Genomic DNA, 20,432 nt, shown 5'->3' on the forward strand with positions numbered 1-20,432 from the left:
TGGTTTGGATTAGTGTACTGGCAGTGAGAACAGAGAGGACTTCAGTAATTGATAGAATTGTAGAACGCATCGGCCTTACCTAAAGTAGCATAGGACATATGTGAAACTCTGGGTTCAATCCCCAACAGCTCCATCCCAAGGTTTTGTTTTGTTTTGTTTTTTTTATAAAATACGGCTGGGTGTGGCTGGTGGAGGACACCTGTAATCCTAGCTGTTGGCAAATGAAGTAAAAGAGAGTTGGAGGCAAACCTGGGCCACAGGAGACTTAATCTCAGAAAAACCAAAGACAAATTAATATGTATTATATCTCAAGTTTTAACAGCTTTTCTGTAGCCTTACTTTTATTCTTATAATGTATTGCCTCCCAGAATATATTATAGTCAGTCAACTCATAATTTTTAAAATGTTAAAATGTCAAGCAGATCTCTGGAACCTGTTAGGCCAGCCAACTCTTTGGAATTGGTGAGTTCCAGATTCCGTGAGACCATCTGAAGACATGTACTGACCTTCCATATGCACATATGCGTGGACATACACAGACATATACCACACACTTTTTTTTTTTTTTTTTTTTTTTTTTTTTTTTTTTTTTTTGAGACGGATCTCACTGCATAGCCAATTCTGACCTCTAACTTTCTATATAGACTGAGCTAGCCTGGAAATTATACCTGCCTGCCTCCATCTCCCAAGCACAGGGATTAAAGGTTGTGTGCCCAAAATGTAACTCATAAAATGAGCACTTGCCAAAAATTGTGTTCATCATCCAAGCCGCACACATATCTCTCATTATCTTAAATAATGAAAATAAAATAAGTGAGAATTTGAGTTTCAAAATTTTAGTGAGCAAATGAGGCCATGATCACTCATGTCCTTTTGTTTTATTTACTCACTTTCATCTCAATTGCTGCCCCTTACCGATCTCTCCCTCCCACAATCCCCCCATCCCCTCTTCTCCTAGAGGGTGGAGGCCCCCCAAGGTGTCCCCTCTGAGTGCCCCCACCCCATCCCCCCACCCCACCACACCCGGCACGTCAAGTCTCTGCAGTGGCTAGGTGTGGCCTCTCCCACTGAGGCCAGACAAGGCAGCCCAGCTGGATGAACATATCCCACAGACAAGCTTTTGAGACAGTCTCTGCTCCAGCTGTTTGGGAAAAAGGATAGAAAGGAAAGGGGGGCCATGTTATCATTGGACTACTTTCTGCTGATTGGGGGGGTCACATTTTCTACATATGTGTGGGGAGGCCTAGGTCCAGCCCGTGAATGTTCTTTGCTTGGTGGTGCAGTCTCTGAGAGCCCCAAGGGTCTAGGTTAGTTTACTGTGTTCTTCCTGTGGAGTTCCTATCCCCTTTGCAGCCAATGGCTCAAATCTTTAATCCCTGCACTCTCAGAGTCTGAGTCAGGTGGATCTCTTAGTTAGACCAACCTGTTCTGCACAGAGTTCAAGGCCAGCTAGGGATGTATAGTAAAATACTGTCTCTTTTGTTGTTGTCGTTGTTGTTAATGTAATCAGAGGAACATAGTGAGAATTTTGGTTTCTTTGAAAAACACAGGAATATGGGAATATGTTCTTATTTTAATCCACAGTGTGGGATATGGAGGGGCTGTTTCAGATTGTCCACAGAAGCTATGATTTGCTTTGAGCTCTAGCAGAGGTGTGATTTTGCCAGTAGCAGATAATTTCTGCGATTGTGTGATATTTGGAATTCTGGGGACTTTTCAGAGGGTATAGAAATGTTAGGGCCCCAAGAGGCAGGATGGGTTGCTGGTTGGTTGCTGGTTAAGTAATCATCCACAAAATAGGAGAAATTAGATATCTTTTCTTAAGAAACAAGCACATTTTTTTATGTGTATGAACACACTGTCACTGTCTTCAGACACACCAGAAGAGGGCATCAGATCCCATTCCAAATGGTTGTGAGCCACCATGCGACTGCTGGGATTTGAACTCAGGACCTCTGGAAGAGCAGGAGTTCTTAACAGCTGAGCAGTCGCTTCAGCCCCAAGCACTTTTTTTTTTTTTTTAAAACATTGCAAAAGAGATTTGCCAGCCTCTGTTAAGCACAGATGATAAAATAGTGGGGTGGGACCTGACTTTTGAAATTACCATTTCTACCAAGCCTTGGCCAGGATTTGTTGTGTCCCAGGATGCCCTTGAACTCAGGAATCTGCCTGCCTTTGTATCTTTCTGACAAACTGGCTCATTAATGCCTTTGTTCCTTTAGATTTGTGAAGCCCCCTCAAATAATTCATATTGCATCCTTATTTTTTGAGAAATTATTTATTTTTGAACCCATGTTTTTAGAGTTCTTCCCACAGCCTTAAGGGCTGTCCTGCCGGTCCCAGCATTTATCATTTTGCTGAGGTGTTAGCCACACCTTCGCCTCCAGGACACCCACTGCCTCCGGTTAACAGAGAGGACATTCCTTGAGAGAAGAATGTAAAGTACACACAGTATTATGCAAACGAGCCTTGCGTCCATAGCAACCATCAACACTTGTGGAGGCCTCACCTGCTGGCCCAGATGGACCTAGGGGCAGGAACCATCATTCTGTCTCTACCGAGGCCATGCCAGACCTGGCATAAATCCATCTTTCCTGGGCAGAATTCATTAACATTTCCATGGGTAAGAATAATTACAGCGCCATCAGCTCTGTATAAGTTCAGTTCCTGCAAAGACATCAAATATGGGCTGGGGAGATGACTCCATGGCTAAGAGCACTTGTTGCCCTTGCAGAGGGCTCAGGCTCAGTCTTCAGTCTCACGACCATCTTTAATTCCAGTTCTAGATGTGAGGCCTTCTGACATCTGCAGTTATCAGGCACTTGCACGGCTTATAAACATACATACATACATGCAAGCAAAACATTCATACCCACGAATCTTTTGAAAGAACAAAAGTACGTAAGATAGCCTCGTCAATATAAAATAAACCAGAGGTGTACCCTGGCAATACAGTAAACAAAGTCTTAGCAATCTTCCTCTGCTTATTTATAAGCTTTGGACAATTTTTCCAGATATGACATCTTACCTCAAGAGAATGTTAAGAGTTATGTAATTATTCTACAAAGGGGTTTGGCTATGCAACCCCCAGCTGGCTTAAAGTCCAGTGTGTAGACACTTTGGTTCCAGCTCAGCAGTTGTCCTGTTTTAGCCTTCCCGAATGCTCCAAGAGGAAGGATGTGGGCCTTGAAAACCGGCTCAGTGTGTTCTTACACCTGACAGTCTGAGTGTAATCTCCAGGACCCACATCACAGAAGGAGAAAACCAATTCCCAAAGTTGTCCTCTCACGTCCACAGAGGAGGGTCATGGCATGTGTCCCCTCCCGACGTGCCACCCATATATATATATATATATATATATATATATATATATATATATATATATATTTTTTTTTTATAGCTACCCAAAAAGCAGATGATCCATATATTTTTGAAATTTTAAAAATTATATGGGACCTACTTCGGGAAAACACCAAAAAGCAGATGATGCCGGTGCAGCAGGAGGGTCCAGAGGACCCCGGGGCCCAGGATTAGGAGGCCGCGGCAGCTTCTGCGGAGGATTCAGCAGCGGCCTTAGCCGTGGCCCTGGTCGAGGCCGCGGGGCTCGTGGAGGTAAAGCTGAAGACAAGGAGTGGATCTCCGACACCAAGCTGAGCTGCCTGGTTAAGGACATGAAGATCAAGTCCTTGGAGATCTACCTGTTCTCCCTGCCCATTAAGGAGTCTGAGATTATTGACTTTTCCTGGGTGCATCTCTAAAGGCTGAGGTTCTGAAAATCATGCCAGTGCAGAAGCAGACTCTGGCTGGCCAGCGGACCAGGGTCAAGGCTTTTGTCACTATTGGGGACTACAATAGCCACGTTAGTCTTGGTGTTAAAGTGCTCCAAGGAGGAAGCCACTGCCATCCTAGGGGCCATCATCCTGGCCAAGCTTTCGATCATCCCAGTGCGGAGAAGCTACTGGGGGAACAAAATTGGCAAGCCCCACCCACACTGTGCCATGCAAGGTGACAGGCCGCTGTGGCTCTGTTCCCCCCCCCCCAAGAGACACTGGCATTGTCTCTGCTCCTGTGCCCAAGAAGCTACTGATGATGACTGGTATAGATGACTGCTACATTTCAGCCAGGGGCTGCCCTGCCACCCTGGGCAACTTTGCCAAAGTCACCTTTGATGCTATCTCCAAGACCTACAGCTACCTGACCCCTGACCTCTGGAAAGAGACTGCGTTCACCAAGTCCCCTTATCAGGAATTCACTGACCATCTTGTGAAAACCCACACCAGAGTCTCTGTTCAGAGGACCCAGGCTCCAGCTGTGGCTACCACATAAGGGTTTTTATTCAAGAAAAATAAATGAATAAAGTCTTAAAAAAATTATATGGGAAAGCAAAAGAGCGTTGAACTGCATTCTTTTTTTTTTTCCCCCATCCCTGAACTGCATTCTTGTGGTTTCCGGGTCTTTTTGTTACATTTTTACACTGCTGGGGATATAATCTAAGACCGCATACTCTACTGCTGAGCTATCTCCAATCCCCCTCCCTCAGCCTTTGAATGACTGAGAACCCTCCAAAAGCTTGTCTGTCTACTAAAGTGTGATCGACTAGAGATTAATAAAACAGTGTCATCATATTTACTCATTCATTTGGTTTTGACAAGTCAAGGTTTCTCTGGGTAGCTCTGGCCATCCCAGAACTCACTCTGTAGACCAGGCTGACCTCAAACTCAGAGATTCACCTCCCGGGTGCTGGGATAAGGGTGTGACCCACCACTGCCCAACTGTTCTATTTTTTCATTTTATTTCACTGAGACCCACTCTCACTTAGGACTGAGGAGATGGCTCAGTAAAGGGCTTACCATGCAATTACGAGACCTGGGTTCCGATTCCAGCACCTCAGAGAAAGTATGGTGCCTGCAATCTCAGGGCTGTGGAGGAAGTCCTTGGGACTTGCTGGCCAGCCAGTCTAGCCAATCAGCATGCTCTTAGGTTCACTGAGATTTTTATCTGGAAAAAATGAGTGATTGAGACAGACACCTAGTATGAACCGTTAGCTTCATGCACACCTGTATTCACAGGTACACATACATAAAATAAAATAATTAGTCCATAACACATTAAGTAGTTTTATGAAAAATCGCCAAATTTTCCAAAAGAAATAGGAGTAGTGGGTTTTGGTTTTTGGTTTTGGTTTTTTTTTTTTTTTTTTTTTTTTGGCCGTTTTTACAAGTCTATTGCTAACGGAGGTGGAGAAATGGCTTTTTGCTTAGTGATGCCTCTTATTCCTCCAGAGGAACTGGTCTTCGTCCCCAACACCCACACAGGCAGCTTACAACCACCTGTAATTCTAGCCCCAGAGGAGGAGACACAGCTCCTCCGGCCTCTCTGGATACTACACTCACACGCCCCATACACATACTTAAAAAATTAAACACATTTTTCTGTTACCTTTCCGTTTAATAGAGGACAGAGTGCCACGTTTGCTTCTTGAGCCTTCTGAGGCATTAATACCTAACTTTCCTTCTTTGACAGCACATCCAAACTTGATAAATATGTTTCCTTAAAGGTCAGTGACGGCGTTAGAAGACTCTGAGTTATATCAAGACATTTCTGTACCGTCACACTAACAGTGCATCCGCATGTACTCGGAGCAGATCTCTTGCCGACACAGTAGGTTAGTAAGTACTGGACGATGCAGATCTCCCAAGTGTTTCACATTCAGTAGATCAGAACAAATTGATGGGACATGTGTCGTGAGGCTTTTCCTACGGAGGTGTGAAGAATCCGTTCACTCCAGATAGGACACCAATCAAAGGCCAAAATAATTGCACGCGAGCCTGGCGTGGAGAGCCAGTGGTTTAGCTAGACTACTTGGGCAAGAGCATGGATGAAGGGCTAGTGTCAGGCTGATGAGCAGATGGAAGGCCATTCATTTTGAATTGTTTTTTTTTAAAGATTTATTTATTATATGTAAGTACACTGTCGCTGTCTTCAGACACACCAGAAGAGGGCGCCAGATCCCATTACAGATGGTTGTGAGCCACCATGTGGTTGCTGGGAATTGAACTCAGGACCTCTGGAAGAGCAGTCAGTGCTCTTAACCACTGAGCCATCTCTCCAGCCCCTTGAATTGGTATTTTTTTTTTCGGAGCTGGGGACCGAACCCAGGGCCTTGCGCTTCCTAGGCAAGCGCTCTACCACTGAGCCAAATCCCCAACCCAGTATTTTTTTTTTTTATTGGATATTTTTTATTTACATTTCAAATGTTATTCCCTTTCCTATCCATAAGTCCCCTATCCCATCCCCTCCCCTTGAATTGGTATTTTATTCCTTTGTGTGTGTTCATGTGCGTGCATGTGTGTGTGTGTGTGTGTGTGTGTGTGTGTGTGTGTGTGTGTGTGTGTTTTAGCTGAGCTGACCTTGGTCTCAAACCCCTGATCCTCTTGCTTTTTAGCCTACTTAGAAGTCAGATTACAAAATGCACCACTACACCCTACATTGTTTTTGTTCTTTTTGTTTTGTTTTGTTTTGGTCTGAGTTAGGGTTTCTCTGTGTAGCCCTGACCATCCTAGACTTTGTAGACCAGGCTTGAACCCAAAGATCCACCTGCCTCTGTCTTCCAAGTGATGAGATTTAAAGGCATGAACCACCACATCATACAAGTAGTGGTTCTTAGGGGTGACTTTGTCTATTCAGCAGGGGACATTTGGTGACATCTGAAGAGAGTTTGGATTGCTACAACTTTTTGTGTTTCTATTATCTCATAGAGGGATATTGCTAAGCATATGGGTAACAAGACAGCCCTTCCCAACAAGAAAGAATTATCAGACCCAAAATACCAATAATACTGGGACCGAGAAATATTATAAGTAGCCTGGAGATATGCCTCAGCAATTAAGAATATGAACTATTCTTCAAAGAAGACTTGCGCACACCCCAGCACCCACTTCAGGCAGATCAAAAGCCTTTGTCACTCCTGCCCCAGACAGACTCCAGTCAATGCTTCATGTTTGTAGTGAGTGTATGGGCACACTTCTGCAGGCATCTTGCAATAATGTGCACATAGCAACTTCTGGTGTGTCTGAAGACAGCTACAGTGTACTCATATAAATAGAATATGAAAATTTTAAAAATTGTGTTTGGCATGGTGGTGTATGCCTTTAATTCTAGCACTTCGGAGACAGGCAGAGACAGGTGGATATCTGAGTGAGGCCAGCCTGGTCTACAAAGAGTTCCAGGATATAACGAGATCCTGTCTTAGATAGACAGACAGACAGATAATGAATTTTAAGGAAAAGGGGGCTGTTTGAATGCTCTGGTTCTCATGTCAACCTTATTGGTTTGGTTTTGCTTTTTAAAATTCAAGTAATTATTTAGGTGAATATGGGTGCATGTAGTCTCCAGTGGGCTCTGGGATTGAACTTGAGCTCCAGGCATGACAGCCTCTACACACTGAGCCATCTCACAGGCCCTACTTTTGGTTTTATAAGGCAGGATCTCATGTAGTTGAGGCTGGTCTCAAATGTACTATGTAACTCAGCAAGACCTGAACTTCTGATCCTCCTGCGCCTTCCGAGTGCTGGGATTACAGGCGTGAGCCACCATGTTTGGCTTCTTGGATCAGTGTTGATTCCTTAAAGGAATTGGTGAGAAGCACCAGGTAGACAGGATACAGCAAAGCAGAGAAATCAATGGATTCCAGATGCTATGTGATAATATTCTCAGCTCTTAGATTGGTGGGAGCTGATGCTCTGTGAAGACCTCCCAAAAGGCTTTATATATAGTCACAGGAACGTAAGGTCAGGTATAGAAGTCGGCAGTGAATGACTTAAGGGAACTGAAAATGGCCCAAGGTCATCAGTCTCTAGATGGGCAACATTACAACTTTTTAATCCTTTTTTAAAAGGTTTATTTATTCTATTTATATGAGTACACTGTAGCTGTCTTTAGACACACCAGAAGATGGTGTCAGACCCTATTACAGATGGCTGTGAGCCACCATGTGGTTGCTGGGAATTGAACTCAGGACCTCTGGAAGAGCAGCCAGTGCTCTTAACCACTGAGCCATCTCTCCAACCCACAACTCTTTAATCCTAATCTGTCTAGCCTTATAGAATCTTTTACATGGACATGTTTCTTGTTTGTGTTCTGGGAACGTTTTAACCACAGCATAAAGTTCAACAAGAGTTTCACAAGACTTGGTTACAACTGAAATGTGCCCAGTCCTTGTTAAGTGTAGGAACTGCTCAGTTTACAGTTACCTAGTAGTTTTTTTGCCATGCTTCAGGGAGCTTTGTCTTCTTCATTTGTAGTTTTGAATTTAGCAAGACTCAAGTACCCTCTAAGCAAAATTCCGGGTGGTTTCCTTCTTTGAATAACACAAATATAATAATTTAATCATACTAAAATCTGGGTGATGGTATAGGGGGAGTGAAGTGTTAAGGATTCTTTAGAAAGTCAGTTATGTTGGATGGTGTTTTGCTGGGGCAAACACGTGGAGTGTGTTCCTAAAGTGGACACAGGTGAAAGGCCAAGGCAGACGCATGTTTTGCTACTCGCTGAAACAGACACAGGAGAAAGGATATTCTGCTAAAGCAAGCATGTGAAAGGACACTTGATGAAGGATTCTTTGCTAACCATAAGCATGTATTGGTCCGCCTTACTTTGAGTAGCTGAGTTGTATTTGTCGGGACTCATAGTGGCACGCTGCAGTGTTTTGCCACTTCCTCGGACTTGGGCTGATTGACCAAGTGATGTCAGCTGAAACAGACACAATGCCTGTAGAGGAAGAGTATAGAAAGGACCCTACAGATGGTGACGGAGGCTGAGCTTGGCTTGCTCATAGAGCTAGTCTGGTATCTGCTGATCTTTGCGTTGCTGAGAGAGGTACACCTGGGATGTCTCCTGGCGTTCCTGCCGACTCATGCCGAGGCTGCGGCCTGGCAGTCTCTACTACATAATATGTCTGCTAATTCGTGTCTGCTATCCAGTCTCTACCAAACTAGACTACTGATATATCTACAAAATGTTTACAAGCAAATCAAGCTGCCGCTACTGACTTCTATAAAGTACAGACTTCCTGACAACACAGATAAGAGTTGCTCCAAAGAGCATTTCTAAACAGGTCCACTTCCCCTGTATTCTTTCTTTCCCACTACCTCTGGTAGGTGATGGGCTAAGAGAGGTTAAAGCCGTTTTAAAAACCGTCAAGAGTAGGTTTTACACTGTAAGGTTCCGGCTTTACTGTACATTTGAAATTTTAATAAGACCTTTTAAGTTTTTTAAGTTTCCTTTGTGACAGTGTCTTACGTAGTCATGTCTTATGTAGTCCTGGATGGCCTGGAGCTTGCTAGGTGGCTCAGGCTGGCCTCAAACTCACTGCATCTGCCTCCCCAAGGGCTGGGATTAAAGACATGCACCACAGCAAAAGTCTTTACCACAATGTTCATCTGTGGTGCTCTCCTCAGTTTCACTAGTTGTACTTGATTAGTAGTCTACTAGTTCAGGTACAAGGCACTAATTTTCATTCACTTTCTATCTAGGTTTTTATTTTTCTTTCCTTTATTTTCTTATTTATTCACTCATTCATTTTTAATTTTTCTTAGATTTTTTTTTTTTTTTTTGGTTCTTTTTTTTTGGAGCTGGGGACCAACCCAGGGCCTTTGCGCTTCCTAGGCAAGCGCTCTACCACTGAGCTAAATCCCCAACCCCCCCCTTTTTAATTTTTTGTTGATGGTTTTATTTGTTTTTTGAAACAGGGTTTTTCTGTGTAGCCCTCGTGGCTACCCTGTAACTAGCTCTGTAGACCATTCTGGCCTCAAATTTGAGGTTTCACCTGCCTCTGCCTTCTAAATGCTAGGATTAAAGGTATGTGCCACCACGGCCTGGCTCCTTCACTTTTTAAAAATTCTTCTAGAGAGGTTTATGTTGTCTAGATGCTAGTAAACTCCTTGGTTCAAATGATCCTCATCCCTTAGTTCCCCAAATAGCTGAGATAATCCTAGCTAAGGAGTCAAGGCAGGAGGATCACTGTTTAAAAGCTGGGATTGCAGGAATATGCCACCATGTCCAATCTCACTTGTTTTAAAAAATATTTGTGTGTTGTTTATGGGCGTGGCAGTGTCAGAGGTAGGGTGGGGTTACATGCATATGTCACAGCTCGTGTACTGGTCAACAGGCATGGAAGCAAGTATTTTCATCCACAACACTATCCAGCTGACTTCCTTTCTAAAAAGTTTTGTTTTTATGCTTGTGTGAGCACTTCTGTGCTCATGCATGTAGTAGCTAGACATCCATGTCAAGTGTCTTCAGGCTTTTGAGGGTACCAGGCACACACGTGGTGCACTTACATACATGCAAACAAAACATACATAGTTATGAAATAAAATTTTTTAGCGTAGTGCTGTATACATTCAATCCCAGCATTGGGAGGCAGAGGCAGCCTTTGTGAGTTTGAGGCCAGCCTGGTCTACAGAGTGAGGTCCAGGACAATCAAAGCTGTAAAATGAGATCTGCCTGGAAAAAACAAAACAAAACAAGTAAGCAGGAGCATGCCTTTGATCCTAGCACTCAGGAGGCATTGACAAGCATATCTCTTGTGAATTTGAAGCTAGCCCAGTCTAGTCTGCAAAGCAAGTTCCAGGCCAGCCAGAACTACATGAGACCCTTTCTCAAATCATACATATAATTTCTTTAAAGATTTATTTATGTATGTGAATACACTGTCACAGTCTTCAGACACACCAGAAGAGGGCATCAGGTCCCATTACAGATGGTTGTGAGCCACCATGTGGTTGCTGGGAATTGAACTCAGGACCTCTGGAAGAGCAGTCAGTGTTCTTAACCGGCGAGTCATTTCTCCAGCCCCACAAAAAAATCTTAGTTTTTTTATTTTATGTGCACTGGTGCTTTGTATGTACGTCTGTGTCAAAATGTCAGATCTCCTGGAACTAGAGTTATGGTTACAGTCTTAGGGTTTCCATCGCTGTGAAGAGACACCATGCCCAACTCTTATAATGGCAAACATTTTTTTTTTTTTTTTTTTTTTTTTGTTTTTTTTTTTATTCAGAGCTGGGGACCAAACCCAGGGCCTTGTGCTTCCTAGGCAAGCGCTCTACCACTGAGCTAAATCCCCAACCCCAATGGCAAACATTTAATTGGAGCTGGCTTACAGGTTCAGTTCATTATCATCAAGACGGAAGCATAGCAGTGTCTAGGCAGACATGGTGCAGGAGGAGCTGAGAGTTCTACATCATGATCCAAGGCAGCCAGAAGAGACTGACTTCCAGGCAGCTTAAAAAAGGGTCTCAAAAGGCCACCCCAACAGTGACACACTTCAATAAAAGGCCACACCTCCCTAACAGTGCCACTCCCTGGGCCAAGCATATTCTGTGTGGTAGATACAGACAGCTGTAAGCCGCCATGTGGTTGCTGGAAATTGAACTCAAGAAGTCCTCTGGAAGAACAACCAGTACTCTTAACCACAGAGCTATCTCTCCAGCCCCAAATTAAATAATCTTTAACAACAACAACAAAAGACCCCAAACAAACAAAAAAAGACAAAATACTTTTGAGATGAGAAACTAGGTATTTAGCAACTACTTTTACCTTTATGTATGATAATTTTATATATACACAAATATACAGACTCATCCTATTACTAGGGATAATTTACTTGCTAGGTAACAGGAATTGGTTACATTCTATCCTTTACATATTTGAAAATGAACATTTTGGGGTTGGGGATTTAGCTCAGTGGTAGAGAGCTTGCCTAGCAAGCGCAAGGCCCTGGGTTCGGTCCTCAGCTCCGGAAAAAAAAAAAAAAAAAAAATGAACATTTTCTGGGGGATGGGATAGGGATGGATCTCTTCATGTAGCCCAGGTTGGCTTTGAACTCATCCTGCTCCAGGCTCCCTACTGCTGAGATTACAGACACGCATAACCATACCCTGCACGAAGTTCAACCCTGGATTCAATTCCTGAAACACACACACACACACACACACACACACACACACACACACACACACACACACACACACACACACACACACACAGGGCAGGGGAGGAATCTCAAAGGAACTGAGTTTATGTCACCTACCTGTAACAAGTGCAATTTTGCAATAGAAGGGTGAGATGCAGTCCAGCAGTAAGGTACTTGCTTACCGTGTACAATACTATGGGTTCAGTTTTATGGAGAAAAAATTTTTTAATATTTAAAATATAATAATAAAGTAGGGCTACGGCAAAGGAAGGACAAGTAGCAAGTTTGTGGATGAGTTTATTGAGGTGGAATCTCTGCTAACTTCACAGAAGAGAAGCTACTTGCCAAAATGAAGGAGGTTCTCAAGAACTTCCTACGTTAGAAACAAATGTTCAAAAGCACAGCGAGCTGTTCCGATTCCCAGTGACGAGGCTGAGGCAAGCGACTCTGCACGTTTACTTCAAGCTTTTGAAGAGTTTGTGGGCCACCTAGACAAGAGAAAGAGAATAATGTCACCACTTGGCTTTAACATCACAGCTCACAGGTCCTTCATGGCCTGCAACAGTAGAGCTCCTGTCTTGACACTCATGCTTCAGCACCCTATCCACCCACAGGCCCTAGGAACCATGACTCTGCCCTGTCCGCAACTCCGAATTTTTTTATCTTTTACTTCTTCTTTTTTTTTTAATATCTTTTTTTATAAAAAACTTTATGTGAGCCACCATGGTTGCTGGGATTTGAACTCAGGACCTCTGGAAGAGCAGTCAGTGCTTTAGCCACTGAGCCATCTCTCCAGCCCCTATCTTTTACTTCTTTTAGAAGTTGCATGTAGGGGCTGGAGAGATGACTCAGAGGTCAAGAGTACCAACTGCTCTTCCAGAGGTCCTGAGTTCAATTCTCAGCAGCCATATGGTGGCTCACAGCCATCTGTAATGGGATCTGGTGCCCTCTTCTGGCCTGCAGGCATACTGCAGATAGACCACTGTATACTTAATAAATAAATCTTTAAAAAAAAAAAAAAAAGTTGCATGTAATCTCCTGCAAGCTCCCCTACATCACCACACAAACCTGGTTTTGCAATTACCATGGCAGAGATGTGCCGCCACCCTACTAGAACCTAAACCCTTCTGTATTCCTCTTGATATGTATGTAGGAATGGAATTGCTGCTCAGGGTTAAATGTGGCCATATGCTAGAACCCGGCTTCACTCATTACCCTAAACAGAACGGTCTCCCTGTTTAGATCAGGCTTGGCGTCAAATAACTGGCCTCCAGTGACCTCTGCCAAGGACTCTAAGTAGTTAGGACCACAAACGTGTGCTGCCAAGCAGGCTCTACGTTTGCCTTTCTGAGGAACTGCCAAGCTATTTACCACATCGGCTGTGCTACTTCTTATTCTATCAGCAGAGTGTGAAATCGCCACTTTTCCCAAATTTCTCCACTGTGTAAAACTACCCTTTAGACACCCTACCCCTACAGGTGATCAAACCCAAGCCCCACCAAGCAAGTGCTCTCCATCTACACACAGAATATATTCTCAGCAAGCTGCCACCAATCAATTGTCCTTTTTTTTTTTCTTTTCTCTTTTGAGGCAGGATCTCGTTCTATAGCCTAAACTGGACTGGCCTCACTCATGGCAGTCCTCGTGCCTCAGCATTTTAAATGGTAAGTGTAGGATTATAGATCTGAGCCACTACACCTAGCTTACCTAATAAGGTTTCCCATGGTTTTTTTGTTTTGTTTTGTTTTTTTCCCAGACAGGGTTTCCCCATGAAGTTCTGGCTGTCCTGAAACTCATTCAAACTCAGAGTTCACCTGCCTCCACCTCCCTAGTGCTAGGACTAAAGGTGTTGCCACCAGTGCCCAGCCCTAACCAGTTTTAACAGAACCAATCTTACCAAATTCTTCATGTATGTAATACGCATAAAATACTGTTATAGGAAGGAGTGAAGCACAAACTTACTTTAAAAAGAAAAAAACTATACAACAAACTGGGTACAAGACATTGAAGGCACACACACGCAGAAAGATTAGATCATTCAGAGTGTAACATCTGAGCCTGGAGAGAGAGCCACTCAGTGGTTAAGAACACCAGCTGCCTTTACAGAGGACCTGGGTTCTGTTTCTAGCACCCACATACCAAGTCAGAGCTGTCCACAAATCCAGTTACAGAAATCTTCTGACTTTCGGCACATACAGGGTACACAGGTATACATGTAGGCAAAACACCCATACACATAAAATTAATTTTAAAATAACAATTTCTTAAGTTTTTTTTTAAATATACAATCCAGGGCTGGGGTCTGGACAGATCATTAGCCTAGCATGCATACGGCCTGTGCTTTATCTCTAGTACTAACAGAAAACAATGTATAAAATCCAGCTTCCTGCGTATTCAACAGTGCGTGTTAGGAGGTCATCTTTTTCCCTGTCTGTTTCAATTTGTATGATGGAGACAGTGATACCCTCCTCCAGCATATGTGGTAAGGATGGGACACCCATGTATATAAAATGCTTGTCACAAAACCTGACATTAGGGCCTATAGTAAATGGTTAGAGGTATAAAATGTAAAGCCTGTTAGACTGACAGCTACTGTTTCGCTTTGCCATTCCGATCTTCAGACTTACACAGTGATCCCGTGCATGCAGGAAGTCAAAGAGCTCCTCTGTACAATCCTCTTCTGTCTGCGATCGGGAAGACACGCGCCTATCACACGTCTCTAGTCGTTCCCGGGCTTTTACACACTTCTCCAACTGCTCACAGTGCTCTCTCACTGTTGTTAGGGGGTCCTGACAAAGAAACAGGGAAAAAAGAAAAAGGGACAAAATGGAAGCTTCAGGCGACATCTTCCAAATATAAACACTTTGGTCTTTGGGCAGTATAATCAACAAACAAGGTGCTATCTCTGAGTTCCCATGCGGGCCAGCAGGCAGGGCTGTACCATAGCCAGAAATGGCACCTATTTAATCCTTTGATGTTTAAGCAGTAAGGAAGTTTCAAATTTCTGCCTTCAAAGGTTGTCAGTATACACTGAACGCCTCAGTCCTATCTGAGAAACAAGAGAGTAAAGGAAACCTTGTCAAACAGGAAGTAGATCTACTGGAGGCATTGTTTGTTAACCCAGCATTTAGGATTCAATTTCTCTTATGTAAGAGTCAGGCATAGCCCCCTACAAGCAAAGTCAGAAAAATGCAAACATGGAGAACTAAGAAAATTTCCTTGTAGAGCTCTTTCCTTTTTTCTTTTCTTTTTTTTTCGGAGCTGGGGACCGAACCCAGGGCCTTGCGCTTCCTAGGCAAGCGCTCTACCGCTGAGCTAAATCCCCAACCCCCCTTGTAGAGCTCTTTATTAAACACAAATGATGGATGAGTGCCAGGCCTGCAAGATGCTGTCTGACGCCTGGCAGGACCAAAGAGGCCGCAGACCTAGAGAAGACATAGCTTTCTAAGCTCTCACTCCACAGACTCCACTGCACAGGAGGTATTAAAGGCTCATCCCATCATTTTCCCCAAGTTGTCACAGATTCCTTAAAATACCCAGCTCAACCTTCCAATTCTTGTAAAATAGTTCCAAACTGGAGGTCACTCTTACCACTAATTCTTCCTCTTCTTCCTATAAAAGGAAAATAAAATTAAGTCAGCAGCAATCTTATAACATGCATTTCCCCAATCACACTTACACCATAATTATGAAGAGATTATTACTCATAATCCTAGCTTCAATCTCAGTGCTAAATCTTGCCTTCCAGGAACCAGCTAATTTTTAGAGATAATATACATTTTGCCTGAGAACATACCTTTCACGCACCAATCTAAAACCCACATACCCAATCACTTTCTTAGGCAAATCTCATACACTTTGTAGTACCCCTAACCAGAGCCAAAGGTCAACAAGGGATCAGCACCATAGTTCAGAGCTCACCAAAATTACTCGAACTACCCAATCCTTAATTTGATCAAGCTTGTTTACCTTGTCTCCATCATTGCTCCCCACAGGAACCAAGGCTCTAAACCTTGTTCTCTCCTGATTATTTGTACTTGATGAGGTTTCACTGTATCCCAGACTGGCTTCACATTTGTAATAGACCACCTACCTCCCCTTCCCAAGTACTGAAATTATATATATGAGTCACCATATCCAGTTTTCTTCCCAATTTTTACAAAAGATAGTTTGGCTCTTTGTGTGTGTGTGTTTGTGTGTGTGTGTGTGTGTGTGTGTGTGTGTACAGCATTTGCACAAATGTGTGTATCATTGTGCATGGAGGCCAATAGGGGGATGGGACATCATATCTATCTACAAAACAAAAATAATCTGCCTTAGTTTAACCAGATGTGGGGTACTCTCCTGTAAACTCCAGCACTTAAGCACAGGACCGGGGTTGGGATTTGGCTCAGTGGTGGGCGCTTGCCCTAAGCGCAAGGCCCCTGGGTTGGTCCCCAGCTCGGGGGGAGAGCAAGCACAGGACCAGGAGTCCAAGTTTGAGTCCAGCCTGGATGATATAAGCCCCTGTCTTAAAACTATAGTAACTAAAAATTAGCTAAACTTTGTCTTACATTCCAAATCAAGTTTAGAGGAAAACCAACTTAAAAATATTTTCACTTTTTTTTTTTTCACTTTTTTTTCGGAGCTGGGGACAGAACCCAGGGCCTTGCGCTTGCTAGGCAAGCGCTCTATGCTCTACCACTGAGCTAAATCCCCAACCCCATATTTTCATTTTTTTAAAACCACAGTGTGTGTGTGTGTGTGTGTGTGTGTGTGTGTGTGTGTGTGTGTGTGTGTGTGTATGTGTGCGTGCATGCATACCTATGAAAATGCAGGTGCCTGTAGAGGCCAATACAGATTCCTTGGAACCAAAGTCACGGCATTTCTGAGCCACCTGGTGTACGTACTGAGAATTCAACTCAGGTTCTGGCAAGAGCAGTACTGGATCTGACCTCTCCAGCACTTTTTCTAGACTCTTAACTTGAATTTGGAATAGGAATATGGCCAAACCTAAATCCTTCTTTAGCCAACTTAACTTGCAGAAAAATGACAAAAGGGAACACCAGGCCCCACATTATCTATTTCTGATTCCAGTATATAACTTTTAATTAGTTTCCTTTCCCTAAGTGTAAAAATTACCCGGGGTTGGAGAGATGGCTCAGCAGTTAAGAGCACTGACTGCTCTTCCAGAGGTCCTGAGTTCAATTCCTAGCAAGCACATGGTGGCTCACAACCATCTGTAATGAGATCTGATGCCCTCTTCTGCTGTGTCTGAAGACAGCTATAGTGTACTCATATAAACAATAAATAAATAAATCTTTTTTTTTTTTTTGGTTCTTTTTTTCGGAGCTGGGGACCAAACAAGGCAAGCGCTCTACCACTGAGCTAAATCCCCAACCCCAAATAAATAAATCTTTAAGGAAAAACAAAATACCTATTGGTCCTAAACCTGGTGCATGGCACAGTGATTTGCCTGCCACATTTGGGAGAAGTTAAAGTAAAGGTACAGAGGGAAATAAAAAGATGGGCTCCACAATCATGGTTCCCTAACCCTAACACAAGACAGTTCCCTAGAAGTGGAGGACAGGAGGTTCAACTGTAACCTCTGCTCTTTACTCTTTACATGGTGGGCAAGGTGTCTCCTAAATGTAAAGGTGTTACGTAGAATATAAATTCTAGCTTTTCATCAAGTTTCTTAAAACGCCTTTCAAGAATTTATTAAAGGGCTGGAGAGATGGCTCAGTAGCTAAGAGAACTTGCTGTTCTCGCAAAAGAGCCAGCTTTGACTCTCTTTTTTAAAGATTTATTTATTTTATGTATACGAGTGCTTTATCTACATAGATCACATTACAGATGGTTGTGAACCACCATGTGCTTGCTGGGAACTGAAGAACAGCCAGTGCTCTTTACCACTGAACGAGTTGACTCTTTTTTTTTAAATATTTATTTATTTTATTTATAGATGGTTGTGAGCCACCATGTGGTTACTGGGAATTGAACTCAGGACCTCTGGAAGAGCAGTCAGTGCTCTTAACCACTGAGCCATCTCTCCAATCCCCAGAGTTGACTCTTAACACCCACATGTCATCTCAAGACCATCTCTAATTCCAGTCCCAGGGGATCCAACACCATATTCCAGCCACATATATGTAGGTAAAACAGTCATATGCATAAAAATAAATTATTTTTAAAAATTCACAAAGAAAGAGTATCCCCCTAAAAAGAGCCCTTGGCATCAGAACTCAGTGGTAAAGAGCATGCTTAGAATATTTGAGGCACTGGATCCAAGAACGAAAACCATTAGGTAAAATTGTTTGCTACGAAGTCTGACAACCTGAGTTTGATCCCAGAAGCCTATGTGAAAGGACCTACAGACAGATTCATACACACACCAAAACCTATATATGTTCACAAAAGATGGCTCAGCAGTTAGGAGCACTTGTCTCTTTCCCAAAGAACCCAGGCTCTTCCTAGCATCGACATGGTTGCTTACAAACATTAACTCCAGTTCCAGAGGATCTAGTGCCCTCTTATGGTCTCTGAGGGCCCAGGCATGCAAGTGGTGCAAAGGTATGCATGTGAGCAAAACACTTAAAGTAAAAAATAAAACTGGGTAAAGAAACCGAAATTAACCTTCTAGAAGCAAGACAACTGTATCATTTAGCATCACTACAATGCAAATGTGTTAAAAATACCATGTTAAACAAATCCAAATATGGGTCTAATTATAGACTGTTTCCGCCAATTAGAAAAACTAAATAAAAACACTGAATAAAAGGATTTAATCTCCATTCATTATGGATTTTAATAAAATTAATTCAATTTTCTTCACTTTATTAATTGTTGATTTATTGGCTTTTTGAGACAGGATCTCTATAGTCCTGGCTGTCATGGAGCTTGACATGAAGACCAGGATGGCTTTGAACTCATAGAGATCCTCCTGCCTTTGCCTCCAAAGTGCTGGGATTAAAGGCACCGACCACCATGCCCAACTTTCTTAATTTTAAAACTTATATTTTGCTGTGGTATCCTGTTAACCTTTCTGAGCCTGGCCTCAGCACTCTCTGAAAAATGAAGACTAGAAAAAACCAGGGATAAACAATTTTCCAAATAATTCCAAATCCATTAAGCCTGGATGGCTTGTCCTGAAGTAGACAGAGGACAAATAAACAGGAAATGGAAGCAAAGTGAGTCGCTGGTTAGAGCTCTGGCTCTCAAGCAAGGACGTCTGGGTTAGAGTCCCAGTTGCATTGTCTTTCTAGTCGTGTGCCCTCAGACAAAATAATAAACTCCCTTGCTTGCTGACTCATCTAATAAAAATGACAAAAATAATGTGCCTGATACTTATCTCATGGGAAAACTGCAAGTGCATACACATAAAGCACTCAGAACATAAGCAGTCAATATTTATCACACTGATGGTTAACGTGGGAAAGAGCTCCCTCTTTCACCACAGAATTACACTACATATTCTTCTTACACTGTCCCCAAAGACACAAGTCCTCGACCATCTCCATCCCAAAAGATAAAGAACCGCTTTTTGTTGGAGGTGCTGGGGATCAAACACAGGGCTTCTTGATGCTAGGCAAGCATTTTACGTGAAGCTACACTCCAACTCCTGAAACCACTTTTCACAAAGTGTTAGTATAACTAAGACCGGGGTCCCCGAAATTTCCATAAATAGGAATTCCTGACCTAACCTAGGTTAAAGACTAACGTTGGTCTTTTGCTTCACATACTTATCAAATTAGAACCTCAAAACACTTATCAAATTAGAATCTCAAAAAAACTGGGTTTGTTTGTTTCTTTACGTAAGTTTATCAGTACAGCATTATAAACTCGTTACACCTTCACATTCGTGGGATGGGGAAGTCAGTCCCGAGAAAGACTAGCTATTAATTTGTCCAAGGTCAGTCAAAGAATTCTGAAGATAAGAATTCTGAAGGAGCGGAAACCACCTTTCTGGACCCCGCAAACCATAGTATATAAAACCGGATTAAGAGAGCCCCGGAAGGTGCTTTGAGACGCTAGGTCCTGGGCCTGCCAACTTCTTAGCCTTACCTCTTTGGGGTCTCCGGAGCCAGTGAGCATCTTTCGTTCATCCTCTAGTCCCATGGCGGAGACGGTTTGGGATTCAACACCAAGAGCAACAACGGTACCTACTCCACTTCAGGTTTAAGAAGGACTTGTAAGGGTCACTCGACGGATATCCGGCGACCTGGCCGGAAGTGCGGCATACTCATCGTAGTCTCGAACACACCCACAAATTGGCCTGTACTACTCGCTAGCTGCAAGACGTAGGGGAAGCTGGTATATATGCCTGCAAAGAATTTGCTAAGAAACACCTTTTTGGTCACTTTCTGCCCAAACGTATTGACCTAAAGTAGTTTTTCAAGTAGTGTTTCCTAAGATATTTAAAATATCTGCTAATTTGTTTGATAGTCTTTTGATATAGTTCCTGTTCTTACCCATATCA

General features: G+C 43.0%; 1 protein-coding gene and 1 pseudogene across 1 annotated transcript; one reads left to right on the plus strand and one right to left on the minus strand.

The window, feature by feature from the left end:
* The first annotated feature begins 3,449 nt into the window (after positions 1–3,449).
* LOC116885783 lies at positions 3,450–4,326 on the plus strand (annotated as a pseudogene).
* Positions 4,327–12,253: 7,927 nt separating this feature from the next.
* LOC116898210 (cytochrome b-c1 complex subunit 6, mitochondrial) lies at positions 12,254–20,205 on the minus strand. Its single transcript, XM_032899573.1, has 4 exons — positions 20,018–20,205; positions 15,566–15,586; positions 14,602–14,763; positions 12,254–12,462 (listed from the first exon to the last, which is right to left on the minus strand). Exons 1-4 carry the CDS (start codon positions 20,069–20,071, stop codon positions 12,430–12,432), a joined length of 270 nt encoding a protein of 89 aa, XP_032755464.1. The 5' UTR covers positions 20,072–20,205; the 3' UTR covers positions 12,254–12,429.
* Positions 20,206–20,432: the final 227 nt, after the last annotated feature.

This window comes from Rattus rattus, chromosome 1, assembly GCF_011064425.1.
Source record: "Rattus rattus isolate New Zealand chromosome 1, Rrattus_CSIRO_v1, whole genome shotgun sequence".
NCBI lineage: Eukaryota > Metazoa > Chordata > Mammalia > Rodentia > Muridae > Rattus > Rattus rattus.